The sequence below is a fragment of the Labeo rohita genome, chromosome 14 (genome assembly GCF_022985175.1).
Source record: "Labeo rohita strain BAU-BD-2019 chromosome 14, IGBB_LRoh.1.0, whole genome shotgun sequence".
Lineage (NCBI taxonomy): Eukaryota > Metazoa > Chordata > Actinopteri > Cypriniformes > Cyprinidae > Labeo > Labeo rohita.
Genome location: NC_066882.1, coordinates 21,412,113 through 21,433,628, shown reverse-complemented (window position 1 = coordinate 21,433,628; position 21,516 = coordinate 21,412,113). Strand labels below are relative to the sequence as shown.

The 21,516-nt window shown below is 35.6% G+C and overlaps 1 protein-coding gene across 1 annotated transcript in view; it reads right to left on the bottom strand.

Moving 5' to 3' along the window:
- Positions 1 to 3,626: 3,626 nt before the first annotated feature.
- The window catches only part of gfra3 (GDNF family receptor alpha 3), a 33,762-nt gene continuing 15,872 nt past the window's right edge, over positions 3,627 to 21,516 (bottom strand). The window contains exons 3-8 of the mRNA XM_051127229.1: positions 20,139 to 20,231; positions 19,314 to 19,662; positions 15,192 to 15,301; positions 14,643 to 14,777; positions 11,015 to 11,145; positions 3,627 to 3,965 (exon numbers count right to left, since the gene is read on the bottom strand). Coding sequence (XP_050983186.1) covers positions 3,741 to 3,965; positions 11,015 to 11,145; positions 14,643 to 14,777; positions 15,192 to 15,301; positions 19,314 to 19,662; positions 20,139 to 20,231 — 1,043 coding nt within the window. The 3' untranslated portion in view covers positions 3,627 to 3,740. The remainder of the gene's footprint in view (positions 3,966 to 11,014; positions 11,146 to 14,642; positions 14,778 to 15,191; positions 15,302 to 19,313; positions 19,663 to 20,138; positions 20,232 to 21,516) is intronic.

Sequence of the window (21,516 nt, the reverse complement as noted above, 5' to 3'; positions counted from 1 at the left end):
CCCCGATAACAATTAAAAAATAACAACAGCCATCATAAAGGCCGCCCGCTATTTCGACAGGCGCATCAATCCAGAGGCGCTCTCGTTTCTTCTCTTAATTAACCCTACTGATTGAGCGGGCGCGCTGCGTGGCTCGCTGACCTTGCCACGGAGGAGAAAACGTTGAGGAGCACGACGTCTGTTCAATCAGAGCGCGCCCCTCTATGTTCCTCCGCATAATAGATCAGTTCACAATCTGATTGTTAAGTCATGTCGGTGTAATCGAAGGTGCTTCTTGAGAATGCCAGATGAGATATGAGCACTTTAGCTAAGCTTTCATTTCTTCCAGAGAAGAGGAGGAGGAGGAGGAGGAGGAGGAGGAAGGCAAATGTGTTCAGTAGCCCTCATGCTCTAAAAACCCATCTGGAGGAAAGTAGACAGAGGCTGCGTATGAATAAAGTATATGCATGCTTCCCTGCAGCTAGCAGTGGTACACTGTTCAAATATTTGTGGTCAGTAAGATTTTGTGGTTATGCTTTACAATAAGGTGTCATTTGTAACCCTGGACCATGAAATTAGTCTTAAGGATCAATTTTTCGGAATTGAGATTTATACATCATCTGAAAGCTGGATAAATAAGCTTTCCTGTTTGATAGAACAGGACAATATTAAGCTGAGATACAACTTTTCGAAAATCTGGAATCTGAGGGTGCAAAAAAATCAAAATACTAAGAAAAATGTCTTTAAAGTTGTCCAAATGAAGTTCTTAGCAATGCATATTACTAATCAAAAAATATGTTTTGATATATTTACGGTGGGAAATTTACAGAATATCTTCATGGAACATGATCTTTACTTAATATCCTAATGATTTTTGGCATAAAAGAAAAATCGATCATTTTGACCCATACAGTGTATTTTTGGCTATTACTACAAATATACCAGTGCTACTTACGACTGGTTTTGTGGTCACATTTGTTAACATTAGTTAATGTATTACTGTAACTAACACGAGCAAGATTAATTTAACGAGATTAAATTACTTGATAAACACTGCGTAAGATATTATATAATACAAGCAGATTTTCTTTAATACTTAATACATTTGCTTAAGTTTTAATGTCTTATGTAGTGTTGCTCAGGTATATTGTTTTTGTTTTTCAAGGATTTTTAAATCTTTTTTTATTGTTTATTCTTAGTTCATGTTAACTAACAAACCTTATTGTAAAGTGTTATCAATTTTTAAAAATATGTATATTTTATCGTGATTAATCGCATACAAAATAAAAGTTTTTAAAAATAAGAGTTTGCCTAATATATTTGTGTGTACTGTGTGTAATTATTATGTATATATAAATACACACAATTTAATATAGTTATTTAAGAGAAATATGTTATGTACAAAATATTTTTATTTATATTTAATATAAATTCTATAAAAGTTATAATAAATACATAAACTTGTAAATATTTTTTAAATATATGCATGAATTTGCTTGTATTTTTATATACATAATAATTACACACAGTACACACACATATATTAGGCAAACTCAAACTTTTATTTTGTATGCGATTAATCGCGATTAATCGTTTACCAGCCCTACTATTTTATAATATTAAATCATTTTAATGTCTATAATCAAACATTTTTTTTTTACTTATCAGGTAAAATATTTGAAAATTCTTAAAACAAGATTAATTTACTTGAAGCAATATATGAGATATTAAAGGCAATTTATTTTTAATATGAGTATTGAAGAGTTTTAACTCATTTATGATTAAAACTAAAACATTTACTAGAGTGGTAAGAAAAAATATGTTTGTACTTAAAAACAAGTCTTATGTCTTACATGTTGTTTTTTTTGTTTTAAGGATTTTTTTGATATTTTAAATGAAAAAAAAATACATTTTACTTTCTTAACATGTTTTAATTAGCCTTTTTAAACTTGTTTGTCAGCAAAAATTATGTTTTTTGAACTTTTTATTCATCAAAGACTCCTGAGAAAAAAATTGTATCAGTTTCCATAACTGTTTTCAACATGTTTGTTGACCATCAAATCAGCATATTAGAATGATTTCTGAAGGATCATGCGACACTGAAGACTGGAGTAATGATGTTAAAACAATTTAGTTTTGATCTCAGAAATAAATTACATTTTAAAAATTATTCAAATATAAAGCAGCAACTTAAAAAGTGCAATATTATTTCATAAGTATGCTGTTTTTACATTTGTTTTTTCAAAAAAATTCAACAAAATCTTACCGACCCCAAACTTGTGAACTTGTAATCTAATGATGTTCATTCGTATTACTTTAATAGTTGTTTTTAATTGTTTTTAATGTAAAGAATTGACATTGTGTAAAATAAGTTTGTACTTGCAAACTATTTAGATTATGTAGATGACAATTTTGTGTTTTTGAACAGGTATTACAACGGGCTACCACTTGCGGTCCAAGAGGAATAGGATTCTGTGATTCCTACTAAACATACATCCATCAACGGTCAAGAAGTAAGTGCTTGATCGAATTCAGTACGAGTGCACCCATGTTCCCTCTTCCCTCACTTCCACGGACATGCACGAGAAACGAGATTGAGAAAAAAGCAACGGTGTCAGCAAAAGATTTATAAGAAACAGAAAAAGCATGTGATTCTAGACTGTATGTTTTCTCTCTTCGCTGGAGGGTTTGAGTCTCTCCCCGTCTCCGTCTGTTCCTTCCCTTGATCTCTTTTTTCTATTTCGTTCCCATCACGAGTAATTCGTCCCCATGAACACACAACAAGATAAACAGTTTGTGTTGTAAGCCATTATCTCTGTGAAAGTAAAACAACAGGCACAGGGAGAGGTACCAGGCGACAGGCGGTTGGAAAATGACTTCCTGTTTCTTCCCCTCAGGGTCTAAACCCAGACCGGACTCCGACACCTGCTGTGCGGCGATATATTTATTTATTTAGCGTGTTTATTTCTTTATTTTCGGCTTTATTACTCATGTTTTTTCTGTTCACGGACGTGTTTTTTTATTTATGCCCCTGGTTAGAGTGCACAGTCTGTGCTGAGTCAAAAAATGAAAGCACATCGCAGATAGAGCAATAAATGAAAACCGCTTGCATCTGCGCGATCGGCTCCGCAGCAGGGCAGAGGCGTGTGTTTGTGATTAGGTGTGCGGCCTGATTCCAGAGACACGGAGGCGTGAGAAACGGGAAGATTCGGAAATCGTGCTCAACGAGTGTCGGCGAGCAGCGATGTCAAGCGAATCACGTACTTACAAACACACGTACATTTTGTCTCATTTCATACGACGACATGATCAGCGACAATAAACACGGCGGGTTTTCCGAACCCGAGGAAAGCGAACGTTTTCCTGGTTTGACTCACTTTTCTGAAGCACACTGACATTATACAATAGATACATGGCAAGACCAAATCATTCGTTCACCGTCGGCTACTGTCAGTCCGAGGAGTCGTGAATCTTCTGTGTGATTCAAATGATTCAGGCGGGGAATCCCGTTCAGAAAGCGATTCCCTAATGAACAAGCAGCTATATCTATAGCAGACCCTCTTCCCGGGAAGGAGAAAAAGAATGGATGAAAGAAGGAAAGAGGGATAGAACAGTTGTCCGCTCGTTTCGCCTTCCGATCTGTCGTTCTTGTCGTCCCTCGATGATAGAGTCTGGATGTGAGCGAGTACTTCAGGAGGAAGTGTGTTTGCATGTTTTGTGTAAGAGTGTGCGTGTGTGTGGGTGTGGGTGAGCGAGGGTTTCTACCCCCAGCGGAGGGCAATCAGCAGGGTCGCGAGTAGGAAGTGAGGGATGGACAAGGTGGAGGCCGAGCTGTGGACTCTTCCAGCCTCAGAGCCCAGGTTAGTGACTGTCGCCTTGTCTGGAAATGGAGGGATGATGTTGAACCCTCCTCCTCCTCCTCCGGTTTGGTCTTCTTCTTCTTCCTCCTCCTCTTCTTCCTCCTCATCTTCTTCGCTTTCAACCACCTTTTGGAAACAGAAAAATGTCTCTTTAATGGGTGTTATGCACAACAAACATCTGTAAAACAGTTCAGGAGATACCAATCATAATGTCCTAAAAAAACCTCTGTTTTGCAAACTACTTCCTTCCACCACAGATTCAAATCTCAGTCTGACAGTTTAACAGCTGAGCCCAAGCCTCTGTTACGAATTCGAAAACGTCACTTTAGAACTAGTAACGAAGGAACCTTGAATTGCTTCATTGAAAGTTATTGTATTACTCTATTAAATATTCACTGTATCATGTAGAGTATTATGAAAGAGATACAGCATTGATTCTTCAGCTCAGTCTTATATTCACAATAGTTTGAATTTCTGCTGAGGAAAGCGATATCTTTTTCGTACTATCCTTTCATCTGTTATCTGGATGATTTCCGATGACAGCGCTGCTCAGTACACTTGTTGGTTGCGTCGCACAAGGTGTTGTTGACAGTAAAAATAACTTCCTTGTTTACCTTGTTTCAGTCTCTATCAATATAAAAGTCTTTACTGCTGACTCACTCATAAAAAAATCTTGTTGCAACTAAAGACGAAAGAGTGAAGCTAAAATCAACATCACAAACATATACCCAAGACTACATATATTATTAAATATTACTTTATTTATATTAAATATTATTTATTGAATAATATTTACTAAACAACAACAGAGATTGTAAAAGTTGCTAGGCAATTGACCATTTGCAAACAGTTTGACTGACAGGCGATCTGATCAATCATAACGCAGAATCCGCCATTCTGTCCGACAAACAAATCAGAGAAGAGAGTAGATTAACTTCAGTGGACTTAAACTTGAAACACTGACGTTGAAATAAAATACGTTCTGATGTTCATTCATGTTTGTTTTTGGTGCTTTAAGTAAAGAAGACGATCGGTTCACGTCATTGATCTAATAAGGCAATAGACTGATCTCTTATTACACATTAAAGAGCCACAAAACAATATTTAGGGCCCGAGCACTACAGTGTGAGGAATTGCTCAGTTTATTATTGTTTGAAATTCTTAAAAAATGACAACATTTTAGAGCTGAGACCTTGTTTCATACCTGAAGTAAACTGCTCTGTCTTGTCTTTCGGCATATTGTTTCCTCTTTGCTCCGCAATATATTTTTAACTGCATTAGAAAAGTTTGTCGGACATACTGTAGCAACAGTAACTAAGGAGGGCGGGGTTTTGCGAACGGTTAATTAAGCCAAAAGTACAAAGGCAGCGCTCTGATATACAGCATTAAATTGACATAAAATATAATGTGATAAGATTTTGCCCTCAGCCAAAATTATTTGCTCTGGAACAAATAATAGATTAATGAGACTTTAACCACTATAGAGACATCAGAGCCAGCAGCAAATTCCAGAAGACCTGGCCGAGGTAAGGCTGCTTTCAGTGGGTTTATGAGCTCTTCCGTTGACGCCCTGAAGCTCACATCTCTGAATATTTTCAAACAGACGTTATCTTTATTCAAGCCGCATATTTGAAGTCTAGTACATTCTTGCCTAAAACTACATTCTCTGATACCAAAACAGCATAATTTATAAAATTATAGCGGATTTGGCCATCAAACATAACACTCGCTTTAAGAAATACTACAAGCGGAATAATACAAACGGTTAAACAGTTTCATATATCACTAAAATATCACACTCCTCTCAGCCAGTCAGATTTGAAGATAAAAAGAACTGTTGTATAAAAATCAGTGTTGCCAACTTCTTTCAGTGGAAAGTAGCTAAAGCCTGCTTTAAAAGTTGGCGTCATACAGTAATTAGCATAGTCACGACTAGGCTTTCCCCTAATAGTCAACTAACTGTTAGTCGACGAGAAGAGGCTTGGTCGACCAAAATTTTATTAGTCGTAGAAATTCTTTCGAATCTGTAAAGACTCTACGTTTATTTGTGTGCACTCAGAATAACAACAAAACGTTGCACTTTTGTAAAATAATGAAAGCAACAAAGCGCTTTCTGGAGTCTTGGTCTCTGTGAACTTGAGCACAAGACCTCGAAACTCAGTGTATACTTGCCTTACAGACATGAAAAATATAGGCTATCTATAGAGAGTGATGTCTACTTTTAAATGAGAGTAATGTCTACTTTTAAATGAACCAATTCAAATAGAAAACAGATATTCTCAGCTCTCCCTTCCAAGATGTTAATCTGCACTAAAATCCTGATTTATAATGGAGCTGTCGTATGACGTATCAAATACAAATAAGATAAAGACAATGGCTGTGCTGTGATTTTGGCTATATTTGCATATAATATCTATTTTAACTGAAAGCGCTGCTCCTCTCAGCCGCTCACTGAACAGAGTAGACAGAGAGAGAGAGCTGAGTGCACACCAGGAAAGCAAGACCTTACACTCAACCTCAGCAGTACTGACGAGTCTCATAAACTAAATAAGTTTTTTTAGGGGGTCTGAAAAGTTGCTAAATGAAGCGACAGTCACTTAGTTGGCAACACTGATAAAAATATATAATATATATAAACTGAAACTGACAAAAACACAAGAAATGTAATAACACTTTAACCCAATTTAAATGGAAAATATAAAAATAAAACAAATTCAAAATATTAAATATTTTTTAAAAGTTGTCATCTAAGAAGTTAAAAGACTACAAGGTGAAACATTACAAACTTTGATTTGAAGCAGAAAAGTTTGAAAGCGTGGAGAGATTTGACTATTATTTAAAATATAAAAGTCTTTAAAATATATATATATTTCAAATATATGTTTCATGAGAGTTGGTGGGCGCTGAAGTGTTCTTTTGGCAGAGTTTACATGTTTCTGTTCTCTTGTTAGTGGAGATTTGCTCATGGGAGACGTAGCTGCTCATCAGGAAGTCTGCTGTTAAACATGATTCTTTTTAAAAATATAAATTGAAATAATGTGTGCTGATGCAAGCCTTTGTAGCTTAACGATCGACTGTTGCCCTTTGTAGTCTGAGTTTGGAGATTAATCTGTTTGTGGTCTGACCAATGGCAGCTGGACAGAAAAATAATATATAATATAATCTAAAAACATTGTAATATATTAAACGTTGTTACATGGAGTTTTATAAGAAACATCTGAGACAAACAACATGAGAATCATATGAGAAATAAATGAATCACCTGAGAATTACAGTTTTAGAAAAGTAGGAGCAATACGGTGGTGAGCGTTTGTCAGGGAGAGGGACAGAGAGAGATTGTGAGGGAGAGGGATTAGGAAGGAACGATAAAAGAAGGAGAAAGAGAAAAAGAGAGTTAGCTAGAGAGACAGACAGATGGGTACGAATATATTAATATTAATGAAGTTTGACTGATGCACCGCTGCTTGCAAACACCTTTAGCTAATCCGTTCAGAGAGAGAGAGAAAGACAGGCCAAGAAAGTGAGAAGCACATCAAGAGAGACAGATCAGGAAAGACAGGGACATTTGGAGAGGAGAGATTTGCTGGAGAACACAAGTGAGAGAGAGAGAGAGTCTAGGAAAGAAATAAATGACAGCAGAAACTGAATTGAATCCTTTTTGTCTGCAGGCCCAGATTATCTCTAAGCTGAATGCTGTGGTCTGTGTGTTCTGAGAACAGAGGATGTGAACGCGGTCCAAAGCGAGGACACGCGAACACAAAGACACACAGATCAGAGCGCCGTTTCTTGATAAAGTCTGTACGCCTATGGACGCCAAGGGATTATTTGCTTCTCTTTTATGTGGGCAGCAAATATACAATCCATTTTACAATGCGTAGTCAAGTAAGTGGCGCTATCACGGACGCTGTCGTTCCCCGAAGCGCTAAAAGCTGATCGCCTATCAAGAAATTACTTTAGCTGGATATTATGCTACCGCTAATGCTAATAACATGGCCAGGGGGTCAGGCTTAGCCGGTTAGCTTTAGTACTACACCATTATGCTGTCAAAAAGCACTGACATCCATTCAAAAGCAGCCAACAAAACCATATTTGCAAAATAAAAGATGCTTCACCAGTGACTGATTTTATTGGATGCTCTAGTAGCCTATTTGTCTGCTCTGGGACAGATATTGTGCTAATGCTAATACCTTGTCTATGGGGGTCAGGGTTTAGCCAGTTAGCATTAAACATTAAGTTTCTTTATTGACATCCATTCAAAAGTATCCAACAAAATTATTTTTGCAAAAAATATGATAGTCACTCCCTTTAGCTTTAGTAGCTTATTTGTCTATCAAGAAATGACTTTGGCACAGATATTATGCAAATGCTAATCACTTGTCAAGGTTGGCTAATGCTTTTAGCCTCCACTAGCTAATTATTTATTAACTTAAACTTGTTAAATCACTGTATTTATGTATTTAATTATTCAATTGTACTAAATAAAGTTAAATGTATTTATTTATTAAAATGAACTTGAGTTAAACCTTTTTATTTATTTATTTATTTTTGATTGGTTGGTTGGTGGGTTAGTTGGGATGGTCATTGGCTATCATGAATACTATGCTAATACTAATAACTTTTCACTAGGTATGTTTCCATGACAGATTTGTGCGAAATGTTTTTGACATTTTATGAATGTCGCTGAAAAACTATTGCGAAGTGACATTGTTTACATTAAAGGAGAAGTCCACTTCCAGAACAGCAATTCACCAATAATTTACTCACCCCCTTGTCATCCAAGATGTTCATGTCTTTCTGTCTTCAGTCATAAAGAAATTATGGTTTTTGAGGAAAACATTTCAGGATGTTTCTTCATATAATGGACTTCAATTGTGCCCCCGATTTTGAACTTCCCAAATGTAGTTTAAATGCAGCTTCAAAGGGCTCTAAATGACTAAATGATATCTAGCGAAACGATCTGTCATTTTTTTCGAAAAATAAATTTTTTTATACTTTTTAAGCACAAAAGCCCGCATAGCACAGACTCTCGGATGCGTGTCCACGGGTCATTCTTTAACGATTCGTTCATTTTGAATGAATCATTAATATGACTCAGGAAGGAGTCGTCACAGGGAGTGATTCGTTCAGTCGCGCATGCACAACATCCTATTAGGTTCTGTACTGGAATTAGTTCACCTGTTTCAAGTATTCGGGTTTTTTGAGTCGTTCGTATATCTTATGGGGCTGTCGCGTGATGCGGATTTTGCTAAAATGAACGAAATGACTCGAAAAAAAGATTTGTTCATTTTGCTGAACGAGAATCAAAGGTCCGAGTCGATAAAATGATCCGAACTTCTAATCACTACTACGAATCACATCTAAGTTCATCGTCTGTGTACTCCAGCTAAAAAAAGTAGAGGATGGTGAAAAACTCCATCTTATTTTCTCCTACAACTTCAGAATCGTCCGACACATATATTTTTGTTTGTAAACAGCGTTTTACTTACTTGCTTTTTCTTAGTCTTTGCGTGGTCATTTTGTAAACACTGGGTCTGTGGTTCCGCCTACATTCGGCCTTTTGTGCTTAAAAGTATACACATTTTTATTTTCCGTAAAAAATGACCGATCGTTTCACTAGATAAGACCCTTCTTCCTCGGCTGGGATCGTTTAGAGCCCTTTGAAGCTGCATTTAAACTACATTTTGGAAGTTCAAAATCGGGGGCACCATAGAAGTCCATTATATGAAGAAAAATCCTGAAATGTTTTCCTCAAAAACCATCATTTCTTTACGACTGAAGACAGAAAGACATGAACATCTTGGATGACAAGGGGGTGAGTAAATTATTTGTGAATTGTTGTTCTGGAAATAGACTTCTCCTTTAATTATTACTAAAACGTATGAGGTGTTTCTTGGAGGTTATATTACACTATAGAATGATCTTGTGATTTTTACATGTGCTGTGACACATTTTTGCAAAATATTCTTCACATAGAATAATTGAATTGCCTGAAAAAACAGCTCATGTGAGCATAAAAAGTTTTTTTGCGATATATGGGAGTTATATTGGGCTTATTTCAATTTGCAATTTCAGTTTGCGCAATTTGAAGGGTAATGGAAATGCAGCTACTGATAACTGTTACGAGAAATTGTGGCTCAGGCTTTGCAAAGTATATGGTCACTTTCAGATACAGCATAAAACCAAGGCAACCACAAGATTGAGGACAAATTAAAGATCTGATTCAGTGACGCTGCCTACTAAGTCTCATTGAGTCATTTAAAGTTTGGCGGCCGGCCATAATGAAAGAAAAATAAAGCTGACACCCTCATTCCAAAGCACAATATAATCTGACTAAAGGGAAGAGCAAATCGATATAGATTTAATTCCTTGCCATGATTGTGTTCTTGAGGGCCTGTGGCTTGTGTGATTATTTCTGATTGAATTGAGGGTGGCAGTTCAGGCAGTTTGATTCCGACCCCACACTGATCCCTTTAGGTACATGTGGCATTTGTTTACCATCTATGTGTACGGACGAAAACCAAGTGAACACATCCGTGAAATTACCATTTTAAAGTAAGATAAAGACCAAATAGGACATTTTAACAAGGTCATGTGCATAGGGGTCAAAGGTCAGACCTTTAATTAAAAGAATCATGGCCTATTGATCTAAGGTCTCTTTTAAAGATGCTAAAGAGACAGAATAACAAAAACTCGCATTCACTACTCTTGTTCCCAAATATATGCACCACAGTTAAATCAATACAGTAAATTAACAAGGACCATTTGGAAGCATCCTACGACGTACACTGAAAATCAAATTAAATGCAGAAGGTGGGTTTTCTGAACAAGCGTTTTTGTGCTTACTGTAGCGGCTGCAGGCCGACGGCGTGTGACAGTGTGTTTCTGCAGTGACACGATCAGCCTCACATAAACGTTTCAGTTCACTTCTCGGATCCATCAGTATGCTCAAAGCGCAAGGACTGCGGGTTTGTTGGGCCGTCGTTTTTGCAAATCTCATGTATCAAAGGCCAGAATTAACCACAAAGCTACGATAAGAATGAGAATCAGGTTTATTGTGAATATATGGAGCTCAAACGTGTGGGCGGAGCTTTATAAATGGTGAATTATGTTGAGATAGCATTGCAGCTGGAGCTGTTTGATTGGGTGGTGTTTTGGGAAATGTGTTCACTACTCACTGCATTGGGTTCAGGCAGCAGGTTGATGTTCAGATCATCACGCTGGACCTGAGGCGAGGGGCGAGGTGGAGGAAGGGGCGTGCCTTCTACGGGACGAGGGGTGGAGCTTCCCATGTTATCAATGGCGTTACCTGTAAGGAAAAGAAATTGTGAGTTTTTGATTTTGTTTATTTGACAGTCCTTTTTGGAAGATAAGAAAGGATAATGACCTAAAGTATAAAACATTTTAGAACAATTTAGAAATCTCTAAAATTAGAGTTTTGTGGGTTTGAGTTCATGTCTGTTATGCTTATCTAAAAGTTGATAAAATATAGAGAGGATAGTTTACCCAAAAATGAAAATTCTGTCATTAATTACTCACCCTCATGTTGTTCTAAAGCCGTAAGACCTTTGTTCATTAACAGAACACAAATTAAAGGAGAACAATTCAGACTTGAATTGTTGTTCTGTTCCACTTCTAGAACAACAATTTACAAATAATTTACTTACCCCCTATCATCCAAGATGTTCATGTCTTTCTGTTTTCAGTCATGAAGAAATTATGGTTTTTGAGGAAAGCATTTCAGGATTTTTCTCCATATAATGGACTTCATTGGTGCCCCGATTTTGAACTTCCAAAATGAAGTTTAAATGCAGCTTCAAAGGGCTCTAACGATCCCAGCCGAGGAAGAAGGGTCTTATCTAGCGAAACGATCGGTAAGTTTTTTCGAAAAATATATTTTTTTAATACTTTTTAATCACAAAAGCTTGTGTAGCACAGGCTCTGGGATGCAAGTCCACGACGTGCAGTCTACTGTTTTTCCCAGACACATTTATAATTATTATATCTGCCGATGCGCTGTGGCAAACTTTTTATGCATGCGGTTGAGCACTTATTAGGCTATGTAGGCAACTATAGGCTCATTATTATGATTTGTATGGTTTATTATTAAACGTGATTAATACTCGACTAATGCTTAAAATGAACGACTACTAGTCGACCAGAAAAATCTTTAGTCGAGAGCAACCCTACACTGTGGTACTCTTCTGAACATACGTTGAAGACTGACAGAGACGAGAAGAAATTGTTGAATGAAGTTATTTTTGTATTCTCATAGCTTCATAAAATTATGGTTGAACCACTGAAGTTACATGGACTATTTTAACATATGTGACCCTGGACCACAAAACCAGTCTTAAGTCGCTGGATTATATTTGTAGCAGTGGCCAAAAATACACTGTATGGTTTAAAATTATTGATTTTTCTTTTATGACAAAAATCACTAGGAAATAAAGTGAAGATCATGTTCCATGAAGATACTTAGTAAAATTCCTACTGTAAATATATTAAAACTTAATATTTGATTAGTAATATGCACTGCTAAGAACTTCATTTGGACAACTTTAAAGGCGATTTACTCAATATTTTTATTTTTCTGCACTCTCAGATTCTATATATTCAAATAGTTGTATCTCGGCCAAATATTGTCCTATCCTAACAAACCAACCATCAATTGAAAACTTATTTATTCAGCTTTTAGATGATGTTTAAATCTCAATTTTGAAAAATTGACCCTTATGACTGGTTTTGTGGTCCAGGGTCACATATGTCTATGTCTGTGTTGTCTGTGCAGGGTCAGAAAGCTCTCAGATTTCATCAAAAATATCTTAATTTGTGTTCTGAAAATAAACACAATGTCTTACGGGTTTGAAACAACATGAGGGTGAGTAATTAATACCAGAATTTTCATTTTTGGGGGAACTATCTCTATAAGCACATATCCACATTTAACATTTACAATCATCTGATAAAATGGACCAAAAATATTGATATCATCTTCTGTGCAGGGGCCTACAGAAATGACTGTGCATAGCATAGCTCAGATCATTTTGTTGAATTTGATAAGAAATGCTTCAGTTCATACTGAAATCTTGATTGCAGAGAAACAGATATCAAAGTTTAAGCAGTGTTGAGATCTTTAAAGAAATCTTTTATGCTCACCAAGGCTGCATGCATTATCCAAAATACAGTAAAAACTCTAATACCATGTAACACTATTACAATGTAAAATAACTGTTCTTTATTTGGATATATTATTCTTGTGACACAAAGATGAATTTTCATCATCATTACTCCAGTCTTTAGTGTCACATGAACCTTCAGAAATCATTCTAATATGCTGACTTGCTGAACATTTCTGATTATCATCAATGTTAAAGGAGAACTCCATTTCCAGAACAACAATTTACAAATAATTTACTCACCCCCTTTTCATCTAAGATGTTCATGTCTTTCTGTCTTCAGTTGTAAAGAAATTATGGTATTTGAGGAAAACATTTCAGGATTTTTCTCCATATAATGGACTTCACTGATGCCCCAAATTTGAACTTTCAAAGTGTAGTTTAAATGCAGCTTCAAAAGATTCTAAACGATCCCAACCGAGGAAGAAGGGTCTTATCTAGTGAAATGATCAGTCATTGTTTTCAAAAAATACAAATTTGTGTACTTTTTAAGCTCAAAAGCTTGTGTAGCACAGGCTCTGGGAGCGTTCATTTTGAATGAATCTTTAATGTGACTCGTCAAGAACAAGTCGTCTCGGAGAGTGATTCGTTCAGTCGCGCATGCGCAACATCCTATAGGTTCTGTACTAGATTTAGTTCACCTGTTTCTAGTCTTCGGGTTTTTCGAGTTGTTCGTTCATCTTATGGGGCTGTCACGTGATGCTGATTTTGCTAAAATGAACGAAATGATATGAAAAAAGATTTGTTCATTTTGTTGAACGAGACTCAAAGGTCCGATTCGGTAAAATGATCCGAACTTCTAATCACAACTACGAATCACGTCTTCGAATCACCACAAGTTCATCATCTGTGTACTCCCGCTCCAAAAGGTAGAATATGTCGAAAAACTCCATGTTATTTTCTCCTACAACTTCAGAATCGTCCGACATCGTTGTACCTTTTTGTTTGTAAACAGCATTTGACTTACTTGCACTTTCCTAGTCTTTGTGCATTCGCTGGGTCTGTAGTCCACGTGACCTTCCGACGTGATTCAATACTATGTGAACGCGCATCCCAGAGCCTGTTCTAAACGAGCTTTTGTGCTTAAAAAGTATACAATTTTTTATTTTCCGAAAAAAATGACAGATCGTTTCGCTAGATAAGACCCTTCTTCCTCGGCTGAGATCGTTTAGAGCCCTTTGAAACTGCATTTAAACTACATTTTGGAAGTTCAAAATCGGAGCACCAATGAAGTCCATCATATGGAGAAAAATTCTGAAATGTTTTCCTCAAAAAACATAATTTCGTTACAATTGAAGACAGAAAGACACGAACATCTTGGATGACAAGGGGGTGAGTAAAGTATTTGTGAATTGTTGTTCTGGAAGTGAACTTCTTTAAAACAGCTGTTTATAATGTAGTTCACATTTTAAATGTCTTTACTATCACCTTTGATCAATTTAATGCATCCTTGCTGAATTAGTACGGAAATTAACGCAGAGTTTGAACAGATGTTTCAGTTAGAAAAATGTCATCACAAAAGAAAAGTGTCAAACCATTTCATGGGGTCTGTATGAAACAGTTCCATATTTACAATCTTTTTCGCAAACATTAAAATGATCTGTAAATGATATTTTGGGATACTCACGCAGGCAGGTGTTGCTGTTGAACATGTGCAGGATACGCAGGCAGTCCTGCCACTGATTCCCGCTGCCTTCGCAATTACACCACTGCGACACCTCTGTACTGCTGTTACTCACGTAGTTTGGTGTCATGATGGTACCTGCGGAGAGAGGGAGAAAAAGGGGAAAGATGGGATGAGAGACAGCCAGAGGAAAAGATCCCATGCCAATTAGCCCGAAGCCCATCTGGGAGAATCTCCAACCAGTGTAGTCTATCCGCCCCCCTCCGGTTTAATTATGTTGCCTCAGGTTGTCCTGCTAATTCAATATAAGTGGCACACTGTGTTAAAGCAAACCCACGACATGAAGTTGAACCCAAGCCGCTTTGACCAATCATTCCCGATACCGTTTCTTATTTCAGTGAACTCACTCCAGCAGGACGCAGAAGTGCTCGTCATTAAAAATTTAATATTATTTAAGTACAGACTGCGCAGTGACGTATCGATTTGTGCGTTTTGTACTCTTCATTAAGCTTGCGTCCATTTTTTTCAAGGTCGTCTGAGGTGGTTTCTCACCGATGAGCCCAGCGTAGGCCTTGAGGCACACGGCTCCACTTTCCCGGAGACAGCCGGAGGGAGAGAGGGAAGACGGCTGACAGTTCTGCTGGAAATCAGCCAGTCTTGACCTGACAGACCAGACAAATTTGAATACGGACACAGGATGATTAGAACATAAATGTATGTCAAATTCTGACAGAGGACATTTATACACAGAATGCATGATCAGACGCTCAAATCAGATTTTTACTGATTTGTGCTTTTGTTCTGTGTACTGTGCACGTTTGAAAAGTGAGGGGAGTGCATTATAAACCTTATCAGTGTTGTTCATGAATGTGAATTAGGTGATGTAATGTTTGGCTTATAGTCGTAACTGATTTACTGGGTGATAACTGTATTGGGTTAGTTGTTTACCAGTTGCATGAACTGTCATTAATCTGCTGATGCAACTGGTTTACCGTGGCTCCTGCTTGCTCGTAAAGCCACTATTTTTTAAACAATAACACACATTTAAAATTGAAAAAATGTATCTGTTGGTGCTACTGTGGGACAGCATAAAAGTTTTATTTTATTTTTATTTATGTGTTATTACAGTATTTATTCATATATTGAATTAGCTTTTTTATTTTTTTTATTTTATTTTTTATATTTGTATATTAAGTGTTTTTTTGATTTTTAATCGTTTTTGAAGAAGTCTCTTCTGCTCACCAAGCCTGCATTTATTTTGATCCGAAGTACAGTAAAAACAGTACAATTTTAAAATATTTTTTACCATTTAAAATACCTGTTTTCTATTTGAATATATTTTAAAATGTAATTTATTCCTGTTATTTCCAAGCTTATTTTCAGCATCAATACTCCAGTCTTCAGTGTCACATGATCCTTTAGAAATCATTCTAATATGCTGATTTGCTGTTCAAGAAATATTTATTGTATATAATGTACAAAAGATTTCTATTTCAGATAAATGCTGTACTTCTGAAACTTCTATTCATCAAAGAAACCTGAAAAAACCTACTCAGCTGTTTTCAACATAATAAAAACAATAAATGTTTTTTGAGCAGCAAATCAGAATATTAGAATGATTTGTGAAGGATCATGCGACTGGAGTAATGATGCTAAAAATTCAGCTTTGAAATCACAGGAATAAATTACATTTTCAAATATATTAAAATATAAAACAGTTCTTTTAAATATTAAAAATAATTCAAAATATTACAGTTTTTCCTGTACTTTGGATCAAATAAATGCAGGCTTGGTGAGCAGAAAAGACTTATTTAAAAAAAAAAACAACAACAACTTTTGACTAGTGTATTTCATTTCAGATAGTTGCCTAACCTTTCTAGTTTTTGTTTTATGCGTCTAGTTTAAGTTTTAGCATTTCATTTAATATTTAGATATTTTATTTCAGCTTTATTTCAGCAATTTTATATAGTTTTGGTTGTTAACAACAACACAAAAATCATCTTTAGTTTTTTAATTATTAGCAATTTAGTAGTTTAATCTATCATTTGAATTTTTTATATATAATGCTATTTTTAAATTTTGTAATATTTATTTTGTAATTTAATATCAAATTTTTAATGAACTGCCTCTTCTGAGAAAACGCCTTACACTGACTAAATGTGTCCATGCTGAAGGATAGTGTGCATTCTCCAAACATTTCTCATTTTTATTCTTGTTTAAATACACCGTGTGTCTAATCGTATAATATGCGACCTGTTGTCCTTTCTTCCATCCAGCTCAGCATGTTCTGTGCTATTAATGATGCTTAGATAAGCATTACTGCCAGAGACATCTGTTTCTAGAGGAAGATAAAAGGGAAGTCTTGTATTTCAAGAAGAAAGGTGGAAATGATCATGCTGTGCTGTTATCAAAGCCGAGGTTAGTTTGAATAAAGGGTAAAACAACTGATGAGATTGTAATATGTCACAATCAGTTACACAAATTGGTTCTTTCAAACAGTTAATTTCAAACAACCGATTTTAAAATATTGATTCAGCAGATCTTTACATCATGGTTTTTAATAAGGGTTCTTGTTATGTGTCCCAGCTCAGTTTCGGCTATGAAACTAAATATATATATTTTTTTAAAGGAGAAGTCCACTTCCAAAACAAAGATTCACATATAATGTACTCACCCCCTTGTCATCCAAGATGTTCATGTCTTTCTTTCTTCAGTCGTAAAGAAATTATGTTTTTTGAGGAAAACATTTCAGGATTTTTTTCCATATAATGGACTGATATGGTGCCCCGATTTTGAACTTCCAAAAAGCAGTTTAAATGCGGCTTCAAACGATCCCAAATGCAGTTGTAAACGATCCCAGCCAAGAAAGAAGGGTCTTATCTAGCAAAATGATCGGTTATTTACTTAAAAAAATAAAATTTAAATACTTTTTAATCTCAAACGCTCATCTTGCCTTTCTCTCCATGAACTCTGTGTATTCTGGCTCAAGACAGGGTATGTCGAAAAACTCCAATCGTATTTTCTCCCTCAACGTCAAAAATCATTTCAAAATCATCCTACATCGCTGCAGAAGTACCGACCCAGTCTTTGCAAAGTGAACATGAAAAGAAGATCAAACACCCTTAACAAAAAAGGTAAAACAGTGATATAGGACAATTTTGAAGTTGAGGGATAACATGAGATGGGAGTTTTTCGACATACTCTAACTGTCATGAACCAGAAAAAAACAGTCCAGGCAGAGTAAGACAAGACGAGTGTTTGACATTAAAAAGTATATAATTGTATTATTATTATTAAAATAACCGAGCATTATGCTAGATAAGACCCTTCTTTTTCGACTGGGATCATTTACAACCACATTTGGGATCGTTTGAAGCTGCATTTAAACTGCATTTTGGAAGTTCATAATCGGGGCACCATATCAGTCCACTATATGGATAAAAATGCTGAAATGTTTTCCTCAAAAACCATAATTTCTTTACAACTGAAGAAAGAAAGACATAAACATCTTGGATGACAAGGGGGTGAGTACATTATATGGGAATCATTGTTTTGGAAGTGGACTTCTCCTTTAATACTATTTATAATTTATTATTTTAATGTATTTATTTATTCTTAAGTGGTTTTAACATGTTTGTCTTTTATTTTTATTTCTATACAAATCCTAAAAATCTCTTGACTGAAAATATTTTTGCACATTCTATAGTCAAGTCAAAAGTTTACATACACCTTGCAGAAACTGCAAAATGTTCATTATTTTACCAAAATAAGAGGGTTCATACAAAATGCATGTTACTGTTTTTTTTTTTTTAAAGTACTGATTTGAATAAGATATTTCACATAAAATGTAGATCAGGGTAAACTTAACTTATTTTGTCTTCTGGAAAACATGTACCTTCTGTAGCTTCTGAAGAGCAGTACTAAATTAAAAAAATATGATATTTAGGCAAAATAAGATAAATGTACACCCCTGGCTCTTAATGCATTGTGTTTCCTTCTGGAGCATCATTGAGCTTTTGAATCTTCTGTAATAGTTGCATATGAGTCCCTCAGTTGTCCTCAGTGTGAAAAAATGGACCTCAAAATCATACAGCCATTGTTGTAAAGGGTTTAAATACACAAAAATGCTGAAAAACCAAAGAATTTGTGGGACCTAAAGGATTTTTCTGACAAACAGCTGGCAGTTTAACTGTTCAGGACAAACAAGGGACTCATGAACAACTATCACTAAACAAAAACACAGCTGTGGATCATTCAAGTAAGAATACAGTATTAAGAATCAAGTGTATGTAAACTTTTGACTTCAAATGTACATGCATATAATTTCTTACCTATTATTCTAATCTCAATAAGGCTACATTTATTTGATTTAAAACACAGTAAAAACAGTAATATTGTGAAATATCAGTACAATTTACAATTAAATGATTACATATTATAAAATTAAAAGTATTCCTGTAATGGCAAACCTGAATTTTCGCATCTTAAAAAGTCACATGATCCTTCAGAAATCATTTCAATATGCTATTTGGTTTTTGTTATCAATGTTTAAAATTTTGTGTGTGTGTTGCTCTGTGATACATTTGGAAAGGATTCTTTGAAGAATAAAAAGGCAAAGGCAGATTCACAAATTACTGATTCACAAATCAGATATTTTTACTCTGTCCAACTCACCTGCACAGGTTGTCTTTGAGGCAGTAACTCTCCAGATTGAGGCAGTTGGGCTGTCCGTCTCGCTCCTCATAGGAACAGGATGGCACAATGGTTTTTCTCCTTCTCTCTCCGCACAGAGTATCCGAACAAGGACAAAATAAGACACCGAAGCTGTACTCCTCTGGAACTCGTTCCAGGAACCTCCGCAGGGCCCGGTGACATTTGTGCCGGTTACAATGGTTCGTGCCAGGTATGATCTTAGTGCAAGCTAACGCGTACTCAGAGCGCAGGGAACCGCACTTCTCGTACAACCCACAGTCCTGAGCTGCTTTCAGACACTGGTTCTGATCCGTCAGGGGAAGAGAGGACACTGGGAAAGAGAAAAATACACTTACAGTTAGGTGTCCAAATCCTGTATAAAACATAATTGTGATGTTTTCATCAACTGTTTTGACTCTCATTCTGACAGCACCCACTGACTGCAGATGATCCATTGATGAGCAAGTGTTCTATTCTGTTCTGATGAAGAAACTCATCTACATCTTGGATGCCCTGAGGTTGAGTACATTTTTAGCATATTTTCATTTTTGGATGAACTATGCCTCTAATTTAGTGTCTTTGTAATTATTTGTGAAAGTTACAAGCAAATGCTGAGGTGAAAATTGTTTCAAAGTAAACCCTACACCCTTTTTTTTCAGTGCAGAAGTACAACTGCAAGACAAGGAAAACATATTAAGCACAAACATACAAACATACAGCGATACACTGGCGTACATCATCACAGTGCATTCAGCTGTGGAGGAAAACACATTTTATTTGGTCGTATCACTGATGTGGCTGCAGTACCTGAAACTATTGAGGCTAGTTTTGATGTTTCGCTATTTCTCACAAGTTCCAGTTCAATGTCTTCATATGGGGACGTCTCAATGTCATCATAACCTGCAATACAAACACACACACACATAACCGTAAGACACCAGATTGTTTGAGACTAATTAAGCTCACCAAACTGCACCATTACCTTATCATTACGCCTAATTAACAGCACCGCATATTATCAAATTTCATGTGGTATTTCTTTAATTATGATGCACAGTCTTACAGATTTTAATAAGATGTCAGTTTTTGTGATATAGGCATTGGGTGAACTGTCAGTCCACAGATTGAGGGGTCAGGATCAAGGCACAAGTTAAAATAGAGACCAGTCTATTTGTATCACACAACCCTGGGGACACTGCATGCCACAATAAGTGAGTATGAAACCACACATACACACACACAAGCTTGTATTGTATTTTTCTGTAAGTATTAAAGGGATAGATTACCCAAAAATGAAAATTCTGTTAGTAATTACTCACCCTCATGTCGTTCCAAACCCATAAGACCTTTGTTCATCTTCAGGACACAAATTAAGATATTTTTGATGAAATCCAAGAGCTGCGTAGATTGCAGGGTCAGGCAATGCAACTGGCACGTTCAAGGCCAATAAAGGTAGTAAGGACATTGTTAAAATAGTCCAGTGGTTCAACTGTAATGTTATGAAGCTACGAAAACAAAAATAACAACTTTATTCAACAATTGTCTTTGACATGCGTTTGCAGGGTCAGAAATCTCTTGGATGTCATCAAAAATATCTTAATTTGTGTTCCCAAGATGAATGAAGGCCTTACGGGTTTGGAACGACATGAGGGTGAGTAATTAATGACAGAATTTTCATTTTTGGGTGAACTCACCCTTTAAACTTTGGTGCGCATCTTGTCCTATACTATTTGTGCTGCAAACATTAATGATATAGTAATAAAATAATTCACTTACATTGAACAGGGGACTTGTAAAGAATTCTGTTTACCTGTGCTTTCATTAAATCACTTTACTGAATGTAAAAAGTTTACTGAATGAATTAATTTTATTAATACGTTCATTTTCTTTCCTTTTTTTATTTGCTTTTTTTCATTTAATTTTTACTTTTTTGACTTTTTTAAATTTAATTTATTATTTAATTTAGATTTTATTTTATTATTTTATTTATTTAGATTTATTCTTTATTCTTAAATAGTTTTAAATGTCTTTTATTTAATGTCTCTTTATGATGACTATCCAATTTTATTTTATTATTTTCATTTACTTTAATTTTTAAATTTAACTTTTATTTATTATTTCTGTATTTTTCATTATTTATAGAATTTTTTTATTTCGTTGAAAACTTTTTTTTCCTTTTATTTAT